The sequence below is a fragment of the Atractosteus spatula genome, chromosome 7 (assembly GCF_055471065.1).
Source record: "Atractosteus spatula isolate fAtrSpa1 chromosome 7, fAtrSpa1.hap1, whole genome shotgun sequence".
Taxonomy (NCBI): Eukaryota; Metazoa; Chordata; class Actinopteri; order Semionotiformes; family Lepisosteidae; genus Atractosteus; species Atractosteus spatula.
In genome coordinates, this window is record NC_142712.1 from 7,417,472 (window position 1) to 7,444,002 (window position 26,531).

At 41.1% G+C, this 26,531-nt stretch overlaps 1 protein-coding gene across 1 annotated transcript; it reads right to left on the reverse strand.

Annotated features, from left to right (window-relative positions):
• Positions 1 to 4,221: 4,221 nt before the first annotated feature.
• Positions 4,222 to 24,673, reverse strand: sim2 (SIM bHLH transcription factor 2). The gene is made up of 11 exons (XM_088922006.1): positions 24,499 to 24,673; positions 16,651 to 16,733; positions 15,198 to 15,287; positions 10,965 to 11,073; positions 10,088 to 10,173; positions 8,403 to 8,602; positions 8,111 to 8,217; positions 7,445 to 7,592; positions 6,621 to 6,786; positions 6,026 to 6,428; positions 4,222 to 4,895 (listed from the first exon to the last, which is right to left on the reverse strand). The coding sequence occupies exons 1-11, from the start codon at positions 24,671 to 24,673 to the stop codon at positions 4,222 to 4,224; spliced, it is 2,241 nt and encodes a 746-aa protein (XP_088778132.1).
• Positions 24,674 to 26,531: the final 1,858 nt, after the last annotated feature.

A 26,531-nucleotide genomic window follows, 5' to 3' on the forward strand; every position in this document is an offset into this window, starting at 1 on the left:
TGTTAATTGGATCTCAATTTAAAGTAATTAAATAAAACAGTCTGAATTGTAAAACCATTAACATATGACCTATAATAAGATAAAATGAATATGATCAGTATGCCTCAGCATAACGGGTGGCACCCCAAACTTCATTCAGACACCAGAGTCGTGCATTTGCCTCTTCAACACACCGAGCTGGGCGGTCAGGTCAGGACATCCGCTTGATTTCGTTTCTCTCTGCGGGGTAGCGACGCGTGAGAAGCTGCAGAGAAGGTCATTCCAGCTGCCACCTTCCTGCTGCCCAGCCACTTGCAGTAGCCACTGCGTCGCCAGGGTAGGTCTCCACACCCAAACCCTGCCACCAGCAGCTCTGCACTAAACTTCATTGCGCAAAAAGCCCGTCTTCTGATCCATAAACGCTTAACATCTCGATATCCCGTTAAACAATTTCGCAATGGGGTCTTCCCAGGTCAAAAAAAAAACATCCCAGTGCATCTCCCTCTAATATTAGCAACAAATCGATCTGAATTCTCTGGAGACTGGTGCATGCAGGAGGAATCCCTTTAATTCACTTCAATGGAACCTGGTTCTGGATAAAAATTTTCCTTTTTTCATATCATGATTGATATGCAGCATACCTGTCTATATTTTGTATACCAGCATGGTTTTATCAAAAGCTGTTCTATATTGTAAATTAGTCAACATCATACTGAGGAAATTGGAAATTTGGATATTTGGTTGGAGGTAAGAGGCAGCACTTGTGAATGTGTTCTCATTGCAAGGCATCCTGTCAATATTACAGTGCAATGCTGTAGGAAAAAAAGATGAGGAATCCTAAAATGGTCACATATTAGGACTGAGTGTGTAATAAATCTCAAGAATGGCAAACAATGCAGTAAAATATTTGTTCTGTTGCTAGTGAATTGGGTAAAATTGGTTTAGTCTGTGTTTAGACAGATTGTGCTTCTTTTTCAGCCTTACTTCATCCTGACAGCAATATGATGCAATAATGTATTGGATGTTAATCTGGCACATACTGAAGCTATGCTATGCTTGCTGTATCACTCATCAGTCGTGGAATTTTTCTTGTCACGTTAGTCTAACAAAGTCTCTTAGCGTCACAAGCATCTGTGTGATCACCATGTATCTTGAAAGAAGATGAGACAGATGGATTTTATTAAAGCATTTCACAGCCCTAGGGAAACACCCTGAGTATATTGAGTCCTTATTATGAAGAGCAATCCCAGGGTGATCGATGATAACTGGTTGATGCAAACCAGGAAGATTTCTCTGTGCTTTTAAACAAACTAATAAAATCCAGAAGTCACTTAATACGGTACAGTATGATTTGATAGAAATGTTTTTGTAAGAAGGAAGGAATTTAGAATGCATTTCTTGGCATGTCACGTTTAGGGATGTTGATAGAAGTAAAATCAATTCTGAGGGAAAACAAAATGAAAACCTTCAAGCCAATATTAAATATGATTTAAGTGAGAGAAAAGTTGTTCCTGAATAATAAACTGAAGTCTGAGCTTTCGCTGAGGAAATCAAGAATGGTTTCTGTTTATTTGTAGTGATTTTAAAAAGACTATTTGATGGAGAAAACCCCTTCAATACAGATTGGAAACTATGTCTTAAGAAATGAAAATGCTACATTTGGCTAACGCCATCCAGGAAAAAGTATAAATGGGGGACAGAAAACGTAGTTCTATTAGCCATTACACAGTCACTGCATAATTGTGCATTCAAATTCAGAAAAACAACTGACTTGAACATCCACATTCCTTTTTGATACTGTTGAATTATTTTATTTTATGCATGTTAAGAATTCTGTTTTACATAATAAATAAGCAAGCTGCTATGTATTTTACAGGAATAAATACCGTACAGAGCTTTTTTCTGATGACAGGAGAGAGGGGAGGAGGGAATGAGGTTCCCCAGTTTAAATTTACAATGCAGAGCTCTGGCGAGTGTACAGGCAGGTTACAGAAAGCCACTGCATCCGTATCCAAGAGCTCTCAGTCCGACAAGGAACTAAAGCGGCTTCAACAGCCAGTGGCTGTTCTGATATATTTGTCTTTTTCACTGACCAAGAGCACTTTCAAATGGAAAAAAAAAAAGCTCATGATTTTAGAAAATGCTGATCTTCAAGCTTACGGGATGGGTGTTTGTACTTGCTGATGACATTGGAGATGGAATGTATGGATATATGATACCCATACATGAATTATTACCTTAATTTTCCATTTCAATTTCTGCCACACATTGATGTATGAAATAGCAAGTGAAGAATAAAACCAGGAAATGTGATTTAGCCTTATGCAGACTTTCAAAAAAAAGATGGCTGCTTTGGTTTAGTGCACGTTATTGCTTTTGTTTACCTAACAATTAGTATTGTGTGGCCTTGGAGGTCTGCATGCACGCCCACCAGTTTTATTTCGTTATTTCAGAGCACAGTTTAATCCTTCCATTTTTACATCTGCAAGAGCACCAGTCTGGATTCGAAAGCGCCGTATTTTGACAGAATGTCACCATTTTAAAAAAAAAGAATCCGTGCCTGCAGTCCTGCTCGGTTACCATTTTAAATTTTGCAGATGAGGAGGTGGAAAAACTGTTGGGTGAAAAAATCAGTGAAGGTATGGATGCCAGGGGAGTGGAATGAAACCAAAAGGTCCTGTAAGTCAGGGTGATTAAAGTTAACGATTTACTCCTTTACCAGCAAAATTGATCTCCACTTAATATACAAGCTATAGTCCACGTTCTGAGAAACTGCGCTCTTTAATAATAAAGCTTTACTTAGACCATTGGCTTTTCATGAAAGGCAAATGCATATAAAAGGAATCTCATGCTCTGGTTTCCTCATGCTGTATTAAGCAGAATTGCCACTTTGTCAGGACTGAAGTAGTGGGAAGTGATTGATTCTCTCCCCTTTCTTCCATGATGAACTGCACAAGGTGGACAGAATCCTCTCTTCCTGAGGAAATCCTCTTGCCACCTCTGTCTCGGACCTGACATTTATCGATTTAATTATGATGCTTTGGACTGAATTGAGAAACCAAGGCAGGCTCCTGTTTTGTCTTTTTTTAAAGGCTACCCGTGGTATGTTGCATGTTGCCTTAACACTTCATTCCATTATTCAAAGTATAAAAAAAAGGGGGTGGAGCGGTGCCTCTGTGGCTAAGGATCTGCACCTGTGGCTGGAAGGTTGCCGGTTCAAATCCCATGGCCAGCAGAGGAATCCTACTCCATTGGGCCCGTGATCAAGGCTCTTAACCCCAACTGCTCCAGGGGTGCTGTACAATGGCTGACCCTGCGCTCTGACCCCAAGCTTCTCTCCCTGTCTGTGTGTCTCATGGAGAGCAAGCTGCAAGAAATTGTATATGGCTAATAAAGTGATCTTATCTTAAATGTCTGAAATTTCCTAATCATAAAACATAAAGAATCCATGTTGACCAGAAAGATTTAAAATCATACTGCCAGAACTGTGCCAAACCTAGTCCTCTCCTGCTTTGTTAGCAATCTCTTAAGATTTGCCATTTTCTGGGTGGGATGACCGTAGACTGCATGTGTTCTGTTATTATTTACCAGGCTTGCAAAAGCAGACAAGCTCAGTGCTCTCAAAGCACAAATTCGTTTGGAACTCCACAATAACTAAAAAATTCCATTTCTCTCAGTAGCCTATACCTCTTATGCGTTGGTCACATACTTTTCTGTCCTTTTTCTACCTTTAGTAGAAGATGTGTACTGTAAATGTTGGCTCAGATTCACTGAAGTACACTGTTGAAGGTTTCTCTACCACTATTGGGTTTGAAGAGCCTCTGTTTTAGGTCGATGGGCCCTGCCTCTCCAGCCCTCCCAGGTCTAGTGCTACATTTTTTCAATACTTTCCCTCCCCCCAAAAATGCATCTTTTTTAATTTGTGTTGTGACATTGCATTAAATGTGTGATTGTAAAAAGAATGTATCTTTAGGCACTAAACCCAACTTAATCATTCACACCCCTGTGCGTGAGCAGGTAGAGTGAAATTGGCACATTGATATCAGCCATCCACAGATACTACAGAAAAGATACAGCTCCGGGATTTAAAAGCACTACCGCTGGTGTCTTCATCTGACATCATTTGCTACAGTAAAGGACATCCGGCAACTCTTTGCGACTCCCAAAAGCAAAATCATCAAGCTGCTGTCCTTCAGCTTAGGGTCAGGCACTCTAAACCGAGCCCCCTTGGCCACAGCGGTGTCACCTGTCATTGGTTATAATGACAGATGTTCCAATATAATGGGGGATTTCTCTGTGGGTCTCGGGTGAGGAGCTAGAGGCTGGGCTTTGGCTTTTGTAAAGGTATGGGTTTATCTCATCACCCCGGTAGCTGTAATTGTCCGTTAGATGGCCCGCTAGTGCATACGGCGCCCCCTGGAAGGAGCCATGCTTGGCTAAGACGTGGTGGAAGTTCAGTGACACGTAAGGTGCCTGGCTTGCCAGGCCCATTCCCATGAACATCTTCTGCTCCCCGGCGCTCTCCTGCTCCATCGCTTTGGGGGTTTCCCGGTCGCCGTTGTCCATCGCTTCCTCGGCCAGCTGTGCGTACCGGGACTCCTTCATGCAGATCCTCCTGGTCTGCTCGAAAGCCTCCTGCGCGGGCGAGTGCTGGCCGAGGCCGTGCGGCTGCCTGGGGCGGCCGCAGTGCGCCTCGCAGCCCAGGGCCTCCTTGGGGCCGCGCATGAACTGCGCCTTGCCGTCCTCCTTAGTGACCTGTTGAGGGGGTCGCAGCCGGGCGTCCGTCTTGTTCCGTCCGGCCGCGTCGTGCTCGTAGGGCTCTTCCTTGAACCTGCTGTTAGGTCTGGAGGAGGAGGAGCAGCTGGAAAAGTCTTCAGGTCCGGCTTCGCCACTGAATCTTCTGTTGGCCCCCGAGCCTGGCGTTGGAAGAGTAACGGTACATTAGAGCAGCTGAAGCCCAGCTGAAGACATCTGGAAAACATCTGTTAAGTGATCCAGCAGACACAAGCCCCTACCCACACTGCCTCACACTCCCCTCTCTGTCAGCACACGTCTTTCTATACCTCATGAGCAGTACTTTAGCTAATAGTAGTTTTAAAACTCAACGGGTGAGGTTATGGTGGCCTAGTGAAAAAACGTGCCAAGGATGAGGATCAAGAGGGGATTATTTCCTGTGATCACATAACATCACACTAGGTGTATTAGGTAATCTCCCTTCAGAGAAATATGGAAGCAAGGGCCATCTTCTTTTTGATGGCACATCTCATAGGATGTCTGATTATGATGCTGAGTGTCCTGCGTCTCAGCTTTAAAACTCGACATAAATGTTCAGTGAAAGATTCTGTGAACTAACTATTTGCAGACCATTATACAGTATTCAAAATAATTTCGTGTTATAATTAAATAATCCATTATTTATTCTTCTCTTTCCTTCAGCACTTCTCTGTGTTTAAGGAATGCATTAAACATGTCAAATTATTTGAGTCTGGAAGCCGTTGAATATATCATAATGACAACCTTGCCCCGATGTCATTTGTGAGGAAAATGATTTACACTCCATTATTGTCCATCAAACACCTTCATTTTCTATTCTATATGTTACAGTTAATTAGTTTACATTTATTCTACCCTTGAGGGTGGTTTAGATCTGACTCAGTTAGACCTCAGGTAAGGGAAACATATTTCCCTTTTGGGCTGCCTCACAGGGCCTTGGATGGGTGCTGTGGGCTAGTCCACATGTCCCTGAAGCCAAAGACATATCATCACTGGATCACATTGTATGAGGCTCACAAGGGTCTAAATTTAAAGGCATGAACAAGGGGGTAGTTCCTTACCCCCAAGGAATAAACATATTTATTTCCTATGAATGAATTTAAGGAATATATTTAAAGAAAATACATGTATTGTGTCGGTTGTGATAACCGTTTGATAACCCCATGATACCCATAGTCTGACTTGTGCCGCAGGGCTAGTACAGTGCTACGGCTGTACGTCATGCATGCTGGCATACAGGGAAGTTCACAGCAGCTGGTAACGCGACCAGTACCTTGATAGGCAGCAGTGGTGGGGTGTGGAGAGGTGGACGTCACGTGGGCGTACTGAGGTCTGGACAGAGTCCGAGCCACGCAGGAGCTGGCACAGCTCCAGCGCGCCTCCCCCCGCCCCTGGAGAGAACTCAGAAGGTGCCGGGCCGCCTGGCAGGGGGAGCTCTGGGGCTGTCGCAGCTTAGAGGGCAGGGGAGGCCTCCTGCCCGTCAGCGTGGGGGAGTCCACTGGGATGTGTCCGTAGGGGTAGGGGAAGGCCAGGCCGTAAGGAGGGCCGCACGGCACGTCGGCCCCCTCCTGCGCGGGTGCCTGCTCCTGACTCAGGGCCACGCTGTACGGTGGGCTGTCTTTCCAGACTCCTGACTGAGGGATCGACTCCACTTTGTCAGGAAATGCGTTGTACTGCTAGAAGACGAACAGGGGAGGCAAACCAAACGTTATTTTTACCTTTGGGGTGGTTGAACGTGGAGCTACAGCTTCTAAACAAAATCATGAAGGTTGTGATGTTATGTTGAAACCTAGTTGAGAAGATGACAAGAGGTTATATATTATTTTAAGACTATCAGGTATTTTAGAAGGCGTAGTTGTATGATTTACCTGGGGGTAGGGAGTTGTCTTCAGTTTGGTTTTGATTTTGACTGCTTTGGATTTGAGTTGTTTGCGGGAGTCCTGTGAGGTAGTCATTGTGCTCCGGTAGGCAATCTCAGGCTTTGAGACGCTGGTCTGGTCATGGGAGAGCTGCAGGTCTTTATACTCAATCTCCCTGTGGGCAAAGAGCAGGTGATGTTGGCAGTGTGCTCTCTAAATTAACAGAGGTATTCCTGAAACATTGGCAGGAACAAACGACCCCGAAAGGAAATGCATTTCATGACATTGTAATTTATCAGGACGCAAAGTACAGAAATGAAAGTCATCTGTCATATGCCCACAGAAATATATGGAATATTCATTATGTAGACAAGTAACTTATATTAATTTTATTTATAATATATTTTTTTGCACATTTGTCATATTATTATTTGTCATTTTAATATTTTTCATTCTATTTATAAAAATGACACAAGTCTTAAAGCATTCCACTAAGTCACCTAAAAAAACATTTTTTTAACAACCCCTGTAATGAGAGTCATTTGCCATGATGCTTTTGAAGAGCTTCCAAAGAACAAATGACTTCTCTGGGGCTGCAGATTCTCCATATGGAAGTCACCTTAAAATTAAAGGTGGAAGAAAAGTGCAAGTGGAACAAAACCGATGAAACAATCGGAGCCCTCCTGAGTCAGGTTGACCTGCCACAGGTCACACCGGAGGTGTAGCGGAGACAGACGACATATGGAAAGCAAGGGAGAATATGGCCCTGAAGCCCACACAAGATCCCCCCCCCCCCGGCCTCGTCCCCGGCGCCGCCCAGCGAACAGACTCACGTGAGGACGTAGTTGACGCTGACGATGCAGTGGGGCCGCGAGGAGCGACTGTTGTGCACGATGGTGGCGTAGCTCTGCACCCACACCCAGCCGCCGTGCTTGGACAGCAGCCTGTAGTACTTGGTGGTGACCTGGCCTTTCACCAGCACTGCAAGACGTGATGAGGCATGTGTGTGCGTGAGTGTTCACATCCATCTCTGCAAACACTCCCTTGCTCAGAACTGCCACAGTACACCTCGCGTCCAAACACCCCAACACAACTGGACACATGAATTTTAGAGGTGGGGAAAAACCTGAATTTACTGATTAATACCAAACTACAGCTCACCTTTTTCATTTGCATTCTACTAGAATGCACTCGGAAGTTCTGCTCCCAGAGAATGAGTGCACAACGTCGCTTTGAACCTATTTATGTCCTTGTTGTGAAAAGCATCCTAGACAAACTGGCATGGGTCTGCAAACATGACTTTGGCAATACTGTAGTTATTTTCACATGTTTCACGAAGCAATGTATTGGTAATTCAAGTCTCCAAGTTGTGGAAGCCTACAGGTTCTCCACAATTGCCTTGTGACTGGATGGATGTACGAAGATAGTGTGCTCTCTATTGTCTGGTTTGCAGTGAAGTCCTGAGTCAGGTGCAAGTTTGACGTACTGTTCTTACTTACGTAGGTGATGGGCATAGCGTAAGTGGAATACGTCACAGCCATGGACATGGTGGTACAGGGTCTTCTCTATCAAATCCTGGGGCTCATAGCCAGTCAGCTCGGCTACCCTGAAGAAGAATGCATGCAACAATTTGTTTTTACTGAGGAAAATCTCTCATCGCCTGTTCCATTTTCCAGCGGGCACAGCAGTCTCAAGAACATAACAGGGATGGTGTCCTGTGTGAAAACAGAAGTCCCACAGTTACTGATTGGCACACAGAGGCTGCAGACCAGACGGCTGAGGATTCCTCACCGCGAGTCGAGGAAGATGAGCTTGAGGTCCAGGCTGGCTCGGAACATGAACATGTTGCTGTGCAGCTTGATCTCGGTGATGGCGCTGGGGGGCAACGAGTGCCCCACTGCCACCAGCCCGACAATCTGGTAGCAGGAGTCGTACATGGACATGTCCATCATGTACTGCCGGATCTTCAGGTAGCCGCTGCAGTGGATCACCTGGGGGACAAGATCACCATGAGGTTAGTTCCCCTGGCATCCCTTGGTAGTGTGATCCTGCTGTAGTGTAGTCATGCACAGCGCACACAGGCAGTGTGATCCCACTGTAGTGTGGTCATGCCCAGAGCACACAGGCAGTGTGATGCCGCTGTAGTGTGGTCATGCCCAGAGCACACAGGCAGTGTGATGCCGCTGTAGTGTGGTCATGCCCAGAGCTCACAGGCAGTGTGATGCCGCTGTAGTGTGGTCATGCCCAGAGCACACAGGCAGTGTGATGCCGCTGTAGTGTGGTCATGCCCAGAGCACACAGGCAGTGTGATGCCGCTGTAGTGTGGTCATGTCCAGCGCACACAGGCAGTGTGCTTGAGGCATGGCACTGCCACCAATATTCCATTATCAGCAGAGGATAAATGTCTAAAGCGAGGAGCATCACAGTGAAATGTAGGTTTTTAAATAAGAATAATTTTACTGCATGCTGTAAAGAGAAGAAAAAACACAATGTTTCGGCTGTGGAGCTTTCTTCAGGTGACACCTGAATTTGACAAACGAAGGCTCCACAGCCGAAACGTTGCATTTCTTTTCTTCTCTTTTCTGCATGGAATTAACCTTTACTTGTTCCTTTGCAGCCTACGCATGCTGACGCAGCTCCCTACTAATTTTACAGCAGTCCAGTAAACCCATTTCAAGCCCTTCCTTGCAGCTTCTTCGATACATTCTTATCAGCCGCTAAATCAGGTTGAGTTTTTTTTTTACCATTTTCAGCCTCCCAGGTAAGAAAGAGGAGGGACAGCTTGGCTCTACAGAGAGACATTCCCTACTTTTTCCATACTCCCATTTCCTCTGTTCCTGTTTATTTACACAGCGTGCTCTGGTATTTAATAAGATAGCAGAGCACAAAATCTTTGATACTCTACATAACACCAACTGGGTCTTCAGCACAGGGAGTGGGCATTGTAGATGAACATCTGCAGCACGTTAGAGGTATTTTTATAGCAGATCTGCACGAGCCCTGGCTGACAGAAGCAGTAGAATGTTACAGCACATCTACCCTTCTCTTGCTGCTCAGTAAAACAGACAGGAAGTAATGCGATGGTGAACGAGCAGGAGCAAAATTCCTTTCAGTTCACAGAAGTTCTGCATATATTCAACATGTCATTTGATTTCAGTGATGGAGTGCAGTTCAATTAATTAACACGAGTCAGTTTTCCACCAAACTCCATCACTTTTCTGTTTTACCATCCCAAATACTGTACCACAACAAACAGCAGGTAAAATAGCTATAGTATTGTCTTGTTGTATTTCAAAACCTCCCAAACAGCAGGAAGTAGCATCCTGTACACTCAACTAATACTTTACAGTTAAGGTCTCTGAAAAGGCATTCGTGAAATAGTATGATGTCTGCGTCAGGTACCAGAAGGGGTTTTATTTTACCTTCAGCGGAAGAAGATGAGAAAACCCAATGTGGTTTTCTGCCTTTGTCCCTACCTTATAGCCTCCACAGGTCAGGCCGGCGTTGCGCTTAGCCAGGACACACTTCATACGGAGGAAGAAAGACCTCTCCATTTCATACTCTGCAATCACAACACAGGTGTGGCCGGTTCTCAGGATGGTAAGGAAACCCATGCTGAACTGATTGGAGACGCTGTATTAAAGGTCAGGCCACCATCAAATAAAAAAGTTGCCATCTTCCACTTGTAAAACCCAATAAAGCATCTTTAATTTGTTTCAGAGGATCTCACGGAATTTGAATTCTGCTGCTGGGCTGAACAGCAGAATTGAAGTTTGGAGGTTAGACTGTACATAATCCAGGAAGACCAAAGCCTTATTAAATGTGAGTCTGGCTAGGAAGAGCGCACTTGATAAAGTGGTTTCTCTGACAAGGGGGTTTGTGATTTCTTTTTTTCCATCAATTGTCATTCGTGCATTTCGTTGTCTGAATCTACCGATAAGAAATAACAAAATTAAAACCCTCCATCATCTTTCTTCCTTTACTTCCTATAAAGTAGTACAGCCTATTTAAATACCTTGTACAACTTTGTATCCATTTCTTTAAAACACAATTATTCATATTTAAAATACACCCTAAAACTTTGCTTCTGAAATATAGGAAGGAAACTGGTGTATAACGGAGCTTGTCTGTAAATACTGTTAGACCAGCCTGGAACTGGTCAAAATAAAACACACTGTACAGCCCTTGCAAACAGCAGCAGGAAGCCAATGACAGCCCTGTGAAACAACAGACCTGGGAAACTGTTCTCTGCAATATGTAGCAATAAGTTATTAAACGACTGCAAATGTTTTAGGTCTGTTCAGGGGTGTTAAGCATAAAACAGTGAGAATGAATGAACTGTGAAGTCTGTACCCTGAAGAAAGTGAGGATGGAGGGGCTGGTGGGCACTCAGAACACCTGTCATCTCATCGTGATCGGAGGGGTGGATGTACTCGTAGATACTGTTGCCCGTCAGCTCCACCTGAGAAGAGACCACAGGCATAGAAGTGAGAGGGCAGCCACTTGTGGGGTAAGTATTAGAGAGCAGATACAGTATGACTACTGCACAACAGTATTGTAATGCACTATAGCAAAGCAATTTAAAACACTGTATGAAAATGCTATCATGTCACTTGCGCAGGGTGAATCAGCTAAAATTTGCCACATGGGAAACATGCAGGTATTCAGAACACATGTACACACCTCTACATAAGACATGAGGGGTTGTTGTATAAATACCTGCTTATAGTAGATGTTGAAATGGTTCCCATGCAAGTAAACCTGGAAATGACGCATCACATTCAGAAACCCAGTTGTAATTCCTGAATGGAAATCTTAATGATACACCCTCATATGCTTTTGTTAGCAATATTGGTGGCCTGTGCCAATCATCCACAACACCACCAGTGACCTGTCTCTAGGAAGTATTTTTGATTTTTTATTTTTAAAGGAGTTTGAAAGTGCTTTTGTCTGTCTCCTCCTGGAATTTAAGGAGAAAATAAAAATGACAGTGAAACAACATCCTGAATGATGTAGTCTTGAGTTATGGGATAGATATTAGTGAGAGGAAATCTGAGATGGAAAATAACGGGTTGGGTGGCATCCAATTACAGCAGGTCCAGAGTCTATGCATGAAACAGTGCTTTGGCCCACTCTGTTTGCATTCGAATCGAAGGATATCGAACGACTAAATGACCAGATCAAAATCTATGATCTGTCAGAGCTAATCTGCTCATGCTGAATATGCCTGAGGGGTCATGGGTCTATAATACACTGTTTAATACTGCCACCTGTGAGGAAAAGTAGAAATGTGCCTATCAAATTAATGTCTTCCAGTGTCTATTCGATGCGGGTAGAATTTGGATATAATTTCACCTACAGCTGGATTCCCAAGAGATGTGCCAGCACTCACAAAGCCCGGTGTATGAAGAAAACCTTTGTTAATACGCTCTCACCAGATCCTGCCAGTTATTATTCCTTATTTAACACACCTCAGTGCTGTGCACACAGTAGCCACCTGCCTTTGTGCTTTGCAGCTGAGCTTGGGAAAGCTGAGACTATTCATCCTGCTTTGCAGTGCAGTCAGGTATAAGTTCTGCCGTCTATCATGAGCTCAGAAACCATAGTACGCTGGTATGTGAAAGTAAGACTAAATTGTACATTACTCAGTCTGTGAGTAATAGCAATTGTCTTTCTATTTAAGCATCTAGGTGAGAAATCAAAGCAAACATCTCTTTCTTTATATTTGTGTTGAATTTTTGTGTATTTTTTTAGGTGATAAATCAGTGATTCTTCTTTCAACCTTAGAAACACACTAGCCTTGCCTGAAATATCTTCCTTTAGCAACAAATGACCTTTACTGTGGTTTATATACGTGCGAAGAATTTAAAGACTGCATATTATTGGAGATGTTCTTTTATCATCTCTGATCTCCCATCATGCTGTATTTCCTTGGAAATTACACATTTAATGAGAAGCAACAACAAAAAGGAAATCACTCCCTTGTGATGGGCATTCTGTAATATTGGGCAGTTCTCTGTCACGACATCCCGAGGCATCACTTCAAAAAGTAGACCTGGAATAAAAACTCCATTGTGAAGTGTAGAGTGGGGGTGCAAATCTCTTGCTCATCCCTAAAATCGATCTTGGTGCGTCTCATTCAGCATGCCTTCCATAAAAGTTAAAACCGTGAGTCTTTGAAAATACAAAGATCTGGGATAAGGGAACAGGGGGGGTTAATTTATGAAAGGAAATTTGCATGTGAAAACAAAAAAACATCATAGTGATACTTTGATCTATTTTTCTTCTCAAATTTGGGGGTCAGATCAGACACCAGGCAGGTCGCTGCTGAACACTTCAAGTACAAATTGGTTTCTTCACAGCATCAGTTCAAGGGATTAAACCAACCTTTGTAGTTAAAGAGTATTGTGATGACGGGAACTGCTCTACTTTGTGGAATGCAAAGTGCCATAGAAACTGTGCTGACTAATAGTGTCAGGGGCCAACATGTGTGAAGCTTGGCGGAGGGCAATGCAGATATAGGGGGAGTCGCATTTCACAGCAAGAGACTTCAATGAAAATACACCGTGAGAATGTCTCGCACCAGCCCCATAAAAGACCTGGGGTTCAAGATTCAGATCTGTGATGCTGTTTTAAATGTTTTAACTTTTACATCATGCTAAGCAATCTATAGACCTTTTAGAAAACAATTTGTTCCAACTTCATTAAAGTGGTTTTGCAACGTAAACGCCTTCCATTCCCAGGGTGCACCTGGATATACTGTGATTCCAGGGTGCAGTCAGAAGGAGCTGTCACACTAAAAGCAAGAGTAAGAATGCGTATTTGAATGCCTAGCTAATGCAGGTGCTCAGATCGTGCCCACACTTGCAAAACAATTTGCATATGGCGACATGTGAATTGAATACATTCCGAATCGGTCTATCTGTTTTGATTAAATACCCACACTGAGGAGAATCAGGATGGCCGCTGAACAAGGTTTCACTGCCCGGCTTCCTAGTAAAGTGTTTTTATCGTGCCCAGGAGCTTGCTTGCTCAAGTCTTCAGGAGGTGCCTCGGGTGTGACGAAGAAGGTTCTGAAATGTTGTGCACTGTGGAGCCAATTTCTATCACCCACTTTGCAACCTTCTTCTTTAAAAAAAAAATGTTGTTTTTTTTAGTTCATGGTAGGTTTCAATGTAGCCCTGTTCACCCCTCCCATTACCCTCCTTTTCTTCGCAACATAAGAAACTATGGTGAGTCACAGACAGTATGAGTGGACATTCCGGGGCGCAGACACTTTTTCAAGCCTTTGCTCAGATCACAGGGTTCACCTTTCTCCTGCCCGTGTTTTCTCCCTTGGTTGCTGTTTGAGTAATGAGATTACCACATGTAACTGCATTCAGAAAGGAAACAGAATATTTGGCTGCTTCTGTATTTATTTGATTCTTAGCATACAAGAGCCTATCGCACGTCTTTGACAGCTGGGGAGTCAAAATTTCTTAGGTGCGCTTATGCTTAAGTGGGCATCTGTGAGGTCAGTGTATTTCATTTCGTTCATCTTTCCAGCAACACGCACCGACAAGATCCAGGATAAATCTTCTTGTTTGATCTTTTTTCCCTTTTCTTTCTCTCCAAGCCGATATTGTGGTTGAAAGACATCTGCTGCGTTGTCATTTAAAACAAACAGCCAGGCTCTTGGTGAGTGAATTTTTCTTCCATATGTTTGTAGCATAGTGCTGTTTTTAATTTAACACATAACTGCATGTGACGCCTTAAGACTGTGAATGATACTTTAAAAAAATCTGAAGTGTCAGAAAATGTTTGGTTTCTGTGTTTTGTCTGGTTGGCTAACAATTTGTAAAGTACCTAGCAGATGCACTGCCTGAACAGGAAAGAGTTAAGTGAACCAGTTAAGCACGGTGGATCCGACAAAGTCTGTTTAATCTTTTGCTTTTCCTGGAGCAGTATTGGTCCATAACTCATCTGATCTACATAGGCTCTGACAGAGGTCTTCAGCATTACCGAAGACAACACAAAAACAATTGGGAAAGCTTTTAACAAGCAACTCCCAGCTGTTGAGAGCAGAAAAAAATCAGTGAATCTGATTCCCGTGGCTTAGCTAAATCCTCTCTGTTTGTACAGAACCCTGCCTGTTACACAACACGTCTGTGCCTCTCGACTGTCCCCACGCCTAGACATAAAGTAACTAACTGAATGGTAGTTACGAACACAGTTAGACTGTGACTGTGGATAATGATGTCTGCCACTTGTAATGGAAGACTTTGTCCAGCCTGTAACAGTTCCAATTATATTACAGTTATCTTCTAGCCATATTGACATTATCTAGTGGAAGCATGGATTTGTGGCACAGCTCAGGAGAAACGCTTTGCAGTCTTGCACACTGATCTCAGCTGTTTTTCTACTTTACAAAAACAGATCTATTTCGATAACTGATACAGTGGTCTTTCTGCGCTCAGCGAACTACACAACCAGCACCAAGAAAAAGAAGCCGATCACCATCAGGTTATTAACGGACAAAGACTATCTGTGGGTGGGAAGGGTACAGTATAGCTTTCCCTGAGATTCAGTCAGGATCCTAACACGTACCTGTGACAAGCCAAGGTGGACAGAAGCTGTCTCAGAGATGTACATGATTTTTCCATCAGAAGCTACGACGAACACAAAGCCATCCAGCGTCTGGAGAAAAAAAAAGTAAAACAATTTACAGCAAGGACCAGAATAAATTGTTTTTTTGGCTTGGTTTTGCTGCCGTTTCTTTTGAAATTGTTTTCCGTAAACCAACGTACTTTATGTGTGGTCTCAAAAAAATAAACATACTGCACCTGCATATCATAATTCCACAGCAAGCTTTCTGTCGCCCCTGTTTTTTAAAGAGTAATTTTAAAAAATGATATTTTTTTCATCATTACTGAGTGAGTGTCTACAAACAGATTGATCTGATGTTTTGATAAAGAATAATAATAAACTATTTTATAAAGTGCTTTTAAAGGTGTATCGAGCCCTGAGCAACACCAGACTTAACGAGTCCAATTTCAGACCTACATTTGCCAAGAGAGACGAAGTGACAGTGACCAGTGAGGTAAGGCCTGACCCATTTAAGAGCGTGTCAGAAACTCCGAACACAGTCTCGAGACGAGAAAGTAAGATGTCATGGTTAACGATGTCAAAAGCAGCACTGAGATCAAGAAGAATGAGGATAGAAAGAACCAGGATCAGAAGCTAATAGAAGTGAAGTTGTCGGAAGCCAGATTGGAGGGGTTCGAAAAGGTTATTTGCAATTAATAGTTACCTAATGGTTATTTCACTGAATTGCAACAGCACATTCTAGAATGTTTGCAAGAAAGGGTAAGTGGGTGAAAATTGATTAGATTTAGATTGTCCAGAGCCATGTTTTTTGGTACAGGGGTTACGGCATCAGTTTTGAGGGCCGTTGTTACAACACCAGTAAACAGGATTAAAATGAAGAGGTGGGAATGGGATCTAATAGGCAGGTGGTGGATTTCATATGTGAAACCAGTTTAGAAGTACAAGGAACTACAAACTCCTGCCTTTCATATTTAAACTTGTCATTTTTTTTTACCTAAAAAATCCATTTCTCACAATTCTCAGGAAACTGCATTTCTCATCGCAAAATTGTTACCACCTCAATAACACACTGGCTAGAAAAACCAATTGCATGGATTGTCATACAGGTTGTGTGTGTGTAAATGACAAGAAAAGAATAACTTTGTAAGAGATACTGTAATGAAAAAAAATCCTTAATCCTATTTAGAGCAGTAAGGTTACAATCCATCTCAGCCCATTTCAGCGCCATCAGAATCAATCCTCCCAGTAAATACAAAGTCTCTGCCTTGCACATAAAGTCAGCTAAAAATCCCTGTCAATTCTATCAAGAAAGAACCTTTTCATTTTCACATGAAAGTGCATGTGTCTTGGACTCTCTTTTTTTTTCCAATAAGCACAAGAAGAAACCTCTAGGCTACTCTACAGCATCAATTCAATATTAGTCTGAATTATAAGCACTAGATAGCTTTCTTACTTGAAGCAGGTGGGATCCCAGGTCTTTTGCCAAGCTGTCTAAGGGATTGATGCGAGATGGCTGGCCCCAAGCATCTCCTAAACCTGCAACAGAGCGCAAGGAAAATGGAAAAAATGTCTCATCTCCGATCCGGCCTTGTCGTTAATGAAGCTGAAAAGTTTAGTGCAAGGCTGCACTGATCTCAGGATGTTATCATAATGGAAAAAAAAAACAGTTATGGGGTTATTGGACGATTCCTACTGCAGTTTCTTTCACAAGAAAGTGGTGAGTTATGCTCCTTTCATTTCTATTGCATTTGAATTTCCAGGTTTGATGTAAGCAGGGAGCTCAATACCTGATGATTTAATCTCATTGTGTTGCATTTGGATACCCCAGCAGTCCCGTTACCTTAAAAAAATATATAGGCTGCAGTTCAAAGTGTATTCTCTCAGAAATCCTTACTATGGTGTATTGTGTTAAAATCAGAGTACAATTTGGTAAAAGTGAAATCATGGTAAAGCAGAGTAAACAATAGTTAAAATACTGTACAAAGGTATTACAGTATTCTTTTATTAAGAACATGCCACATACTAAATATCTATACCTTATATTAATAATATTCTTCTATTAAGAACATGCCGCATACTAAATATCTATACCTTATTATTTACAGTTTACAGTACATAACATAAGTTAATCAATAATTGTATATATAAGACCATATTGTATATCTGGACACTTCTGCAACAAAGATCTTAATTGCTCAGCCAAGGTCTGATACAGTCTAACATTCTCTCACAGCAAAAAGCAGGACTATTCAATGGTGGGAATTGACCTTCTGTGTCCTAAGATTTGACATTATTCCAACCTGATACAAGAAGCTCAAATCAAGCACCTGAGAAACGGTTCCTTCCTTAAGGAAGTGTCTCTGAATTTACTCATCATGGAAATCAAAAGTTAAGCAGACGGATCTGTAACAGATAAATATTTTCCATAAGATCTAGGCTGCCTGACTTGGCTGAGCTGTAGCCATTTGGAAACCAAGACTTCTCTGTCACTTACACAGTAAATAAAGATCTAACGTATGTTAGAGGGAAAAGAGTAGACAGAAGCATTAACCAAAATGCTTATTTTGGTGGTCCTTCAAAATATTTTATAAGCTGTTGGCCTCTACGTGGTCACAAGCACAATGATTTGCTTTTCAAGTCTCAGTCAGCACAACTTCAAGAGCTACTTAAAATACAGAATTTTCTGGGTGTCAGATGTGCTCTAGTGACTACCCAACAGCAATATCGCAAGACAGTTTTATATTGCTGTAGTCTATTTTAAATATACATCCCTCTGTTGCTACAAGCAGCATTAATGAAGTGCGTATGGCCTCTTTCAAAAAGCATTAGCTCGATGGTAGCTCTTATTTCCCCTCTCAGGTTTATTCCATTCAATGCACTTTCAGAAAACCGATCAAGGAATTCGGAGGAAGCAGATGAAGCCAGAGGACTACACCAAAAGCTTAAACAATGAATTAAATAATAAACTTTTCATTACCAGAATGTACTGCACAGGAGGACAAAAGGTGGGCCCATGGTAGTTGTGCTGATGGGAAATCATATTAATATGATAAACAAGACAAAAGAAAAGACGATTGCTTCGGGGAATTCTGGAAATTCTTTTTTCCAGTGTGAAAGTCAGGCTGGATTTATGAGGTAATATCTGAAGTTCTTACTTAGTTTCAAAGTTAATTGCTAACCTGGTAAATGCCAGCTTTAACGCGCAGGAGAAGTCATTCAGCCTATAGGGAGACGAGCAGTCTTTCTGGAAATGTTTCACTTCACAAAGGGGGAATCTGTATTCCCTGTGCTTTTAATTACTTTAGTTTCATTTGCTGTGTGATAATTTATAGAGTGGTATGATCACTCAAACCAAACAATTAAAATGCGTGAGGGATACCTGCCAGACAGCAGCTAATGTAGACAAGAGCAAAGTATTACACACAGGTAGCAGAAAAAAAACACAAGAAGTGAAACAGAACTTGAAGAATCCACTTCTGAAATAACCACCTAGCTCACATTCTAGAAAGTGTGGGGTGCGATACAAAAGGCAAACAGAATATTATGATATATTGTAAAGTCAATTGTAGTTAAAAGAACTTATTTAGAATACACCTTTGGTCAGCACTATGCTAGGAAAAAAATTATTGCTGCTCTGATGTCCAACCAAAGAAGAGTAAATAATTGCTGTGTCACTGAACAGTCTGTAACAGCCATCGTTTGCTAGGCCCTCAGAACCATATACAGCACAATAAATATCTTAGTCTGTGTTTACTACTTAGACCTATAATAAATATTCACCGTTCTATTCGGTGAACAAGGTTTTGGCCCTATTTACACAAGTAAAGAACGATGTGACAGCATAAAGAAAATGGGGAAAAAAACATCTCTTCAGGCACACTTGTGAAGACAAATACTTTTGAAATCAATCACGAAGCGTGTTTGAGACGTAATTTGTGGAGCCTGTAATGTAGAATAAAATTTGAATCAAAACCGTGCCTTCACTGTGGTACTGTATGCCACTAATGATAACGTTTTCTCTTTTTCTTTTTAATAAAATTCTAGTTCTAATATGATTTAATTGTGTAGAACATAGGGTAGTAAGAAAATTGTTTTGCTAGTTAGCAGACATATTTTAATATGAAAGTTGCAGCTATCGGCTTCGAAGAAAACGGATCCAAAAATAATCTTCGAACTGATAAACGGCACGTCAGTATAAATTGTAAATTATATGCCACATCTAAGCACAGAACGACTATCGCTCTGCTCGTAGTCTCTCTGTATCCTAGCATCCAGCCTTTATAGTAACGCCATCCACGTTGCGTATGAATTTTAGGAAGAAAGGTGCTTCGTGTCTTAAAATCAGTCCGCTAATTTAAAGATTTCACAGGAAAGGCATTAAAAACAATCAACCATAGGTGACCGACGTGTTCCGAGATGTACATTCACATCACTGTCTACACTGGGTGCGTGCTCACGTCTGGGCTAATTCTGCGCTTCAGACGTTATTAAGTGTTACTTTGTAGAAATATTATTTTTTAATGTTTCACATTTTTTGGAATGGCTAATCATATCCGTTTTAAAGCATTCAAACACGCCAAATGGAAACATGCCGCAATTGTATGTCAAACGGGGACAAAAGTGTAAAAAATCACCTTCATCATCTAATATTTTATTATCTAATATTGATATAATTGATGTTAAAATGTAAGTTGTTGTAAGATACATGTTGACATTTTTACAAATAACGTACTCCCGAAGTGTTAGCCAAGCACCAACCTGTGCATTTTGTTCGCGGTTTTGCATTCCGTCGAATCGTGAAACAATACAAAACTGTCAGTTTAACGTATTGTAGATTCACATAATACATCATTCAATTCAAAATAGATTTCCCTACAGTGTCTGAACCATCACTCAGCACAGGAGGAGCCACAAGCTGTATACAGAATTAATTTGTCTAATCCCAGTTCTTTATCGTCAACCATCACGTTAAATCGTCTGTCCAGTACAAATAATATAGAAAGCTATTCAGAACCTGTAATGATTAAATACCCTTTCGTGAGGCTGTTTTGTTTTCTTCGTTACTGTACACTCGGGCGCTTTCAATTATTTGCGTATAATGTTTGCTCAGTCTGTGTTTACCTTCTCTGTATAAAATATCTCAGGTAATCACCCAAACACCAGTCAAAAAATCACATGACAAAGGTTAGCTAAACTATAGCTCGAAATAGGTTTCACCTGCAATCCATTTGACCGCGGCTCTCTCGTTCACTCTTGCACCAGATTAACGGGATGTGTATGAAGGGTATTAATATTGTGGAGGTAGATGCATTATATTGTAAAGAGTGTAAATGTTAACGGGGCCGTCATTGAAACTTGCACCTCCACTTCACTAAATATTTCCTTTTTTTTGCCATCAAGCGCCGTGCATGTCTGGAATTAACTCTACCAAGGCGTTGAATACGCGTCCTTAAAGTGGCATACTTCATGTCAGAAGCACAACTTCCTCCACGTAATCCGAAAGTGATGTCAAAAGGTCAGATTTGCTGATCCGGACAGTTTGCGTTCGTTTTAGATAAACAGAGAGCAAAACATTTTGACACCCCGAACAGTTGGAAACTGCGTGGCTTTCAAAAACCTTGTCTGGATTTCGCGATAAGAAAAGCCTCTACCTCATAATTAAAATATTGTATTTATTTAGAAATACACTATAAGGTATGTTCTTGATTCTAGCTTTTATTTGGAGGAACATCAGGGGGAAACTCAATGATGAAACACTTCAGCGCCTTCTCCCGTCGAAGTCTCCGGCCATGTTAAATTCTGAGTGACAGCAGGCGGGAAACGCCAGGACACGTGACTAGTCCGGTTAGCTTGAATAAGTTTTTAAGAAACGAGGCTACCTTTGTGGAGGCATGTAAGATAAAACAGTTTGTAGCGAATGCATTACTAATAACCTTCTTTTTTTTTGCCCACAGAGTTTGAGCTTCGAGTTGTAGAAGGGATTAGGTTTTCCAAGTAACCTAACCACGTATTTCAGGCCATGTACACAGGCGACGCCTGAGCAATTAATATATAAACATTATTTAAACGTTTCAGATTCGACAGTACTTTTTGTCGTATACAATGTGTCACTTCACTTTATCTAACCTAAATATGTTGATTAAATGTATGTCGAACTGAACATTTTAATGTGCACTTTACAGACTGAGCTTTGTAACTTTTAAGATGGAGCCTAAATTAAAAATAAGAACTATTATATATTAAATCTTGCAACGAATTTTAAGTCCTATATATAATGCGTGATCTGAAATCTGCACATAACCCAACTGGTTATTAGTACTTTACAGGAAATTAAATAGCAATCTTCTTAAAAATAAATTCAGTTATAAAAAAATGTCTGCTTATCCTTTATTCAATTGCATTTTCGGCGACTGGCCTTTCTGTGCTGTTGATTTACGTTTAAATCAATTTTCCTGTTACAACGATGTTAGGCTTCATTTGGTCAAATATAACCAGAGAAGACAAATGCAGGTTCAGACCTGACAAAATGTCGTAAACACAAATTTTACTATATACTTTCCTTTCTTCGCAAGAATATACCTCTCATTCTTGCCTAAAAGTATTGAGCTGCACATAACACTTAATCTAAACTAAAACAATTAGCACACAAAAATCGGTAAATTGCAACAGAACGAATAAGATCTTGTTCAATTTTAACATTGGTTACAAATAAAACTTTCGATATTTTTCGCAAATACGTCTTGAGAAAGCTTAAAATTTGGATTCACACCCCAGTAAATGTTAACATTTACATTATAAATGAAAAATAAGTTCTGCCTTGTTTTTTTTTTTGTTCTTATTTTATCTCCTAACCAATAAAGACGTTTTGAGCCACACTTATTGAAAACAGGAGGCATGCCGGAGTATTATACAGTAGGTCTATACGGAAACAGAGGTTTTGGGGTCTGTATCACCTCAGACCTCCTGCAGAAGTGATGATATTATTAACAGCCGTCAATCATCATGAATGATAACATTTTAGTGAACCGCTACAAACTAAGCTTGGAAAACTGAAAGTTTTTGATCGTTGTATTCAGTAGATGTGACGAATCATGACACCTATGGCATAGCCTTCCTTCAAATTTAGAGATGAGGCCTATAGCCGTCTGTTGTTAGTTTTTTTTTTGTAATTAAAATGAATGAAAATAATGATTCGGTAATAAACAGAAATGTAATAGGTGATCATTCGATTTTAGTTTTTTTCAGAAAAAAAATAGCTCTGATGGAGCAAAATTTATGTCCACCGATTTTGTTAGAATTTCAATGTACATGTCAATTTTAATTTGTTCTTTAATGTATTTTTTTCTTCTTTTAACTAAATATGCGTTTAAACAAACGCCTGTGACCATACATCCTTTTCTATAATTATCATTTGAAATAAATTGCACAAGACGCTCTAGACTCAGCCACTCGTGTTCCATTAAATTTTATACAGCATACATTTTAATTAAGATGTGCGTTTTATTGCAGAAAAAATACTTGCAATGACCCATTTTAGAATGCATTTATTTTTCAAAGTTTAAATTTATTGAAACCTGCTGATTTATAGTTTTGCAAGCCTAGGCTATAGAAACAAACTCCCATTGATAACTTTAATCGTCATTCGTAAACTCTGAAATTGCTCACGGATGAAGGTGCTCACAAATGCGTTTAATGCGTTCCCTTCAATTGTTTTTTTACTACAAAATGTCAAATATTTCTCAACTTTTTTTAAAGTGAGTACTGAAAAAGAGCACTTCGAATAAAGCCGGTTTTGTGGGTGTAGTTCAACAGACTTACTGTACCTGAAAAACCGACCTTGTCATGTCAACTAAAGTCCGTTTAAAGTAGCTTTTACCGAATGAACAAAAAAAAAATCCTTAACAGTTCGTAACCCACCATCAATGAGCCCATAAATGTTGTACATGTAAAAGCAGGTTTTCTTTTCTACAGTTTAAGCTCTATGACATTATGATTAATGACAGAATCATTTAAGAGAGGAAGAAGGCCCTTTTGAAAACAGACATTACTAACTAACATTACTTTACTTGCACCAATTGGATCATTTATTTTCATTATTGAGAACAATGTCCTTAAAGTAAGCAATACCAGGACTAGATTTTAGTCTTTACTGCCCCCCTGGGGATAATATATGACACAGGGGGTTTATATAAAATCATTAGTTTTTAATTAATTTTGAATGAGCTGTAACCGATGTACCAACGATAGACTAGGTTTTTTTAGGGCATAATCAATTCAGCGATTGTGGTTTAAATTGGAGAAATCTACCGTTTTCACCCGACCCCCACGATTTATTCCTATAGAGGATGAATTTATTTAGTCGCCTGTAAAACATTAACCAGGTTTTAATTAAACTTTTAAGCTGTTAGTACTGACTGCTGTCACAAAGTACATAAGAATACAGGCGTGAATCCATCGAGTGACTGTTCCTGTTGACATTGTTACACAGAACAAAGTTCTACGATTGAGCAACAGGGAAGGGATTTTAAAACAGGCATTTTAAAAATGCAACCTATTTCACGTTTATTAACAATTTAATGGCGAACTTGTGCAAGTACATTCTATGATTTTGTGTAGTGATTTATTTTGTCAGGGCCAGTCACTTTCAATATACATACTACTCTGAATTTCATACCTGCATCCGTTCCATTTCTAAGCCTACACGCTCAAAAGCCCGTTCAGTTTATATACATTCGGGGCAAGTTTAATTTTGTAAACGTGGAGTTTGCCATAATACCTGCTTCACATGAGAGTATTTTAAAAATAATTTCCACTTGCGTTTTATTTAGGGGATTGTGCCCTCCGGTTATTGTTATTTTGTAATAATTAAACACCAACTGCCAAGGGAAACATTAACAGACAATACTCAAATCTGAATTTAACTAGTTAATCAATAATAATACACCCAAGCACGTCCCAAAGTAATCTTTTTTTTTCCCGTGACCTAAAAGATCTTGCCATTAGCTTTTGAAAAAATGAGGAAAATGTATACTTTCCTTAAGCTGTCCGATAGTAAAATATTTAGAAGCGGAGTATTTTACTGTACATTTAAATTTAAATGAATGAAACTTTTACACTTGACATAAATTTTTCTGATACGCTTTCTATTGAATATTTTCAGAGCCTGACATAGCTTTTATGCTGAACATTTACCCCCTAGTGAGAAATACTCAGTATTGTAATTGAAAAATAGTTTTTGTAAATGTATGCCGTTTATGTGATTCAGTAGCAAATTCTACAGTGGTGTTTTCTGCGAACTCACCCTCGGGGAACACCGCTCTCATCTTCAGGTAGCTGGTGGTCAGTCGTATGATGGAAGCCTTATCCAGCTGGGAGGTGATGGCAGAAGGCAGTGGCAGTAATTTCGCCAGTTCGTAGAATTCTCCATTTTCCTTTTCTCGCCTTGTTTTTGCTGCATTCTTAGACTTTTCCTTCATCTCTGGGCGCTAATGCAAAATGATGCCACCTGGCATAATAAAAAACTCCTTCTTCAGTTCCGGGACGCTGAACTGCTACCTTTAATTCCTTTATCTTTGAATCAGAAAACACTCGTAGTGATCAGAAGAATCCATCGCTGATGTCGCAGATTTTCGTCTCATCATATTTTGCGTGAATCAAACCTCAGATGCGCCAAGAACAATAGAGCCCCTTCGGATTCTTGATCCCAGCACCTTCTCCGAAGAATAAAATGGGTATTTTGCTGAACAGTAGGAACATTTTCAAAACAGTTCATTTTTCAAGAAAGAAAGCTTCCCGTGTATACATTTGCAACGCACCGATTAACGAACGTATACAGAACGGCCACTAATCTACAAAGATAGATCAATCCGTGGTGTAAGGCTGGTTTGCCTTGGCTACAGGCCACGGAAAGTTAACAAATTAGGAGGCTTGCTATAGTAATAGTTGCCTATCACAGTTCACGCAGTCTTTGAAGAAAGGCAAACGGATTTTAAAGTGCACACAGATTTCCATCTTGAATTGCAGTCGGAACGGAATGAGTTCTAGTCGAGTCGTCAATGTAATCTGAAATCAAAATGTGGTAGCTAACTGTTTCCAGTCTTGTGATGTCAGCATTTGAGAACCAGGTGAAACATTTCTGGTCGAATCGTTCATCGAATCCGAAGGTGCTGTGCGCTCGGCTTTTCTTGCGGGGTCTCGGATTAGTTCAATTTGAAACTCTTCAAAAACCCAGATTTCTTTGAGCCGTGAATGACCTCACTGCAGGACCGGAGCTCCGGCAGGCAGACTGTTTCCAGCACACATAGCGGGTCAATTTAAGGGTTAATTCTTAGTTAGAATGGAAAGGTTATGAATGGCACCCCAGACCGAGCACCACTATTTCACTTTTAGAAGTTAGCTTGAGATATTTTCCGCATATGCCCGCGATGTCAGCGTTGTCACTGTGATACCCTGCGCGGATCAACACTTTATAGTATGATAGAACAAGACTGGAGACATCTGTAATCTGCTGTTTGAAAAACGTACGTGCAGTGGACAGCTTCTTTAATTGATCAGTGACAGGCGCTCTTTTACCTCGGTATCAGGCATGAATATGTAAAAACCCGATCTCGATCCAAAGCGATCTCCGCAGTTAGATTCTTCAGAATCTATTAGGTCTTCGGACCGTCAGATTCCTAATTCTGGATCTCCGCTCTTCGCAGGCAAAAATGACTTCGCAGACAGCGAGCGAAATCACTTGTAGCTGGCCGGCCGCTGCCGTTGACGGTCAGTGCGATTTTCCATCCCCGCCGGCCGCTATACAAAGCAATCATGGCGTTCCATCACCTGCAGTAATTGCCCCCCGCTCCTTCAAGAGACAGATCTTTTCGGATGCATTGTTCGAGGTCGGCAATTCGAAAGGGTGGAATGATATTCTCCACAGCGCCCGCTAATTCCTTGCGCTGGATCGAGGGGTGCTGACGGAGGGAGGCGGGGCGCGGAAACGAGAGGGCAGACTTCCTTACGGCGACGTCAGGGTGTCACCTCGTCCTGCTTGAAGTGCACAGCCGATTGTAACGTGCCACAATGAGAAAGGAGGAGTGGACATTAATAGGGCTTTATCAGTGGTAAGAGCGCCCGCTTTGCAATATCGTATTGATTTGTTGCGCTGTCGCATTCTTCTTACCTCAATCGGAAACCGCATTAACGCATTCTGAGAAGAACTGAACGCATAGGTATATAGTTTTTTTTTTGCCCCATAATGATAATTTTAAGATACCGCAACGGTCTCCAGAAAGTTTTGTTAGCGTATTGTGCATCACTAAGAAATTCTAATACCGTACTTCTCCGATACCT

What these genes read in the sequence shown, in the direction of transcription:
- sim2 (XM_088922006.1), bottom strand. Translation starts at nt 24,673, where the DNA reads ATGAAGGAAAAGTCTAAGAATGCAGCAAAAACAAGGCGAGAAAAGGAA. An exon ending in ACGCTATGCCCATCACCTAC is followed by an intron (nt 7,593 to 8,110) that starts GTAAGTAAGAAC and finishes CACGTCTTGCAG; the next exon opens with TGCTGGTGAAAGGCCAGGTC. An exon ending in CACCACTGCTGCCTATCAAG is followed by an intron (nt 4,896 to 6,025) that starts GTACTGGTCGCG and finishes TTCCAACGCCAG; the next exon opens with GCTCGGGGGCCAACAGAAGA.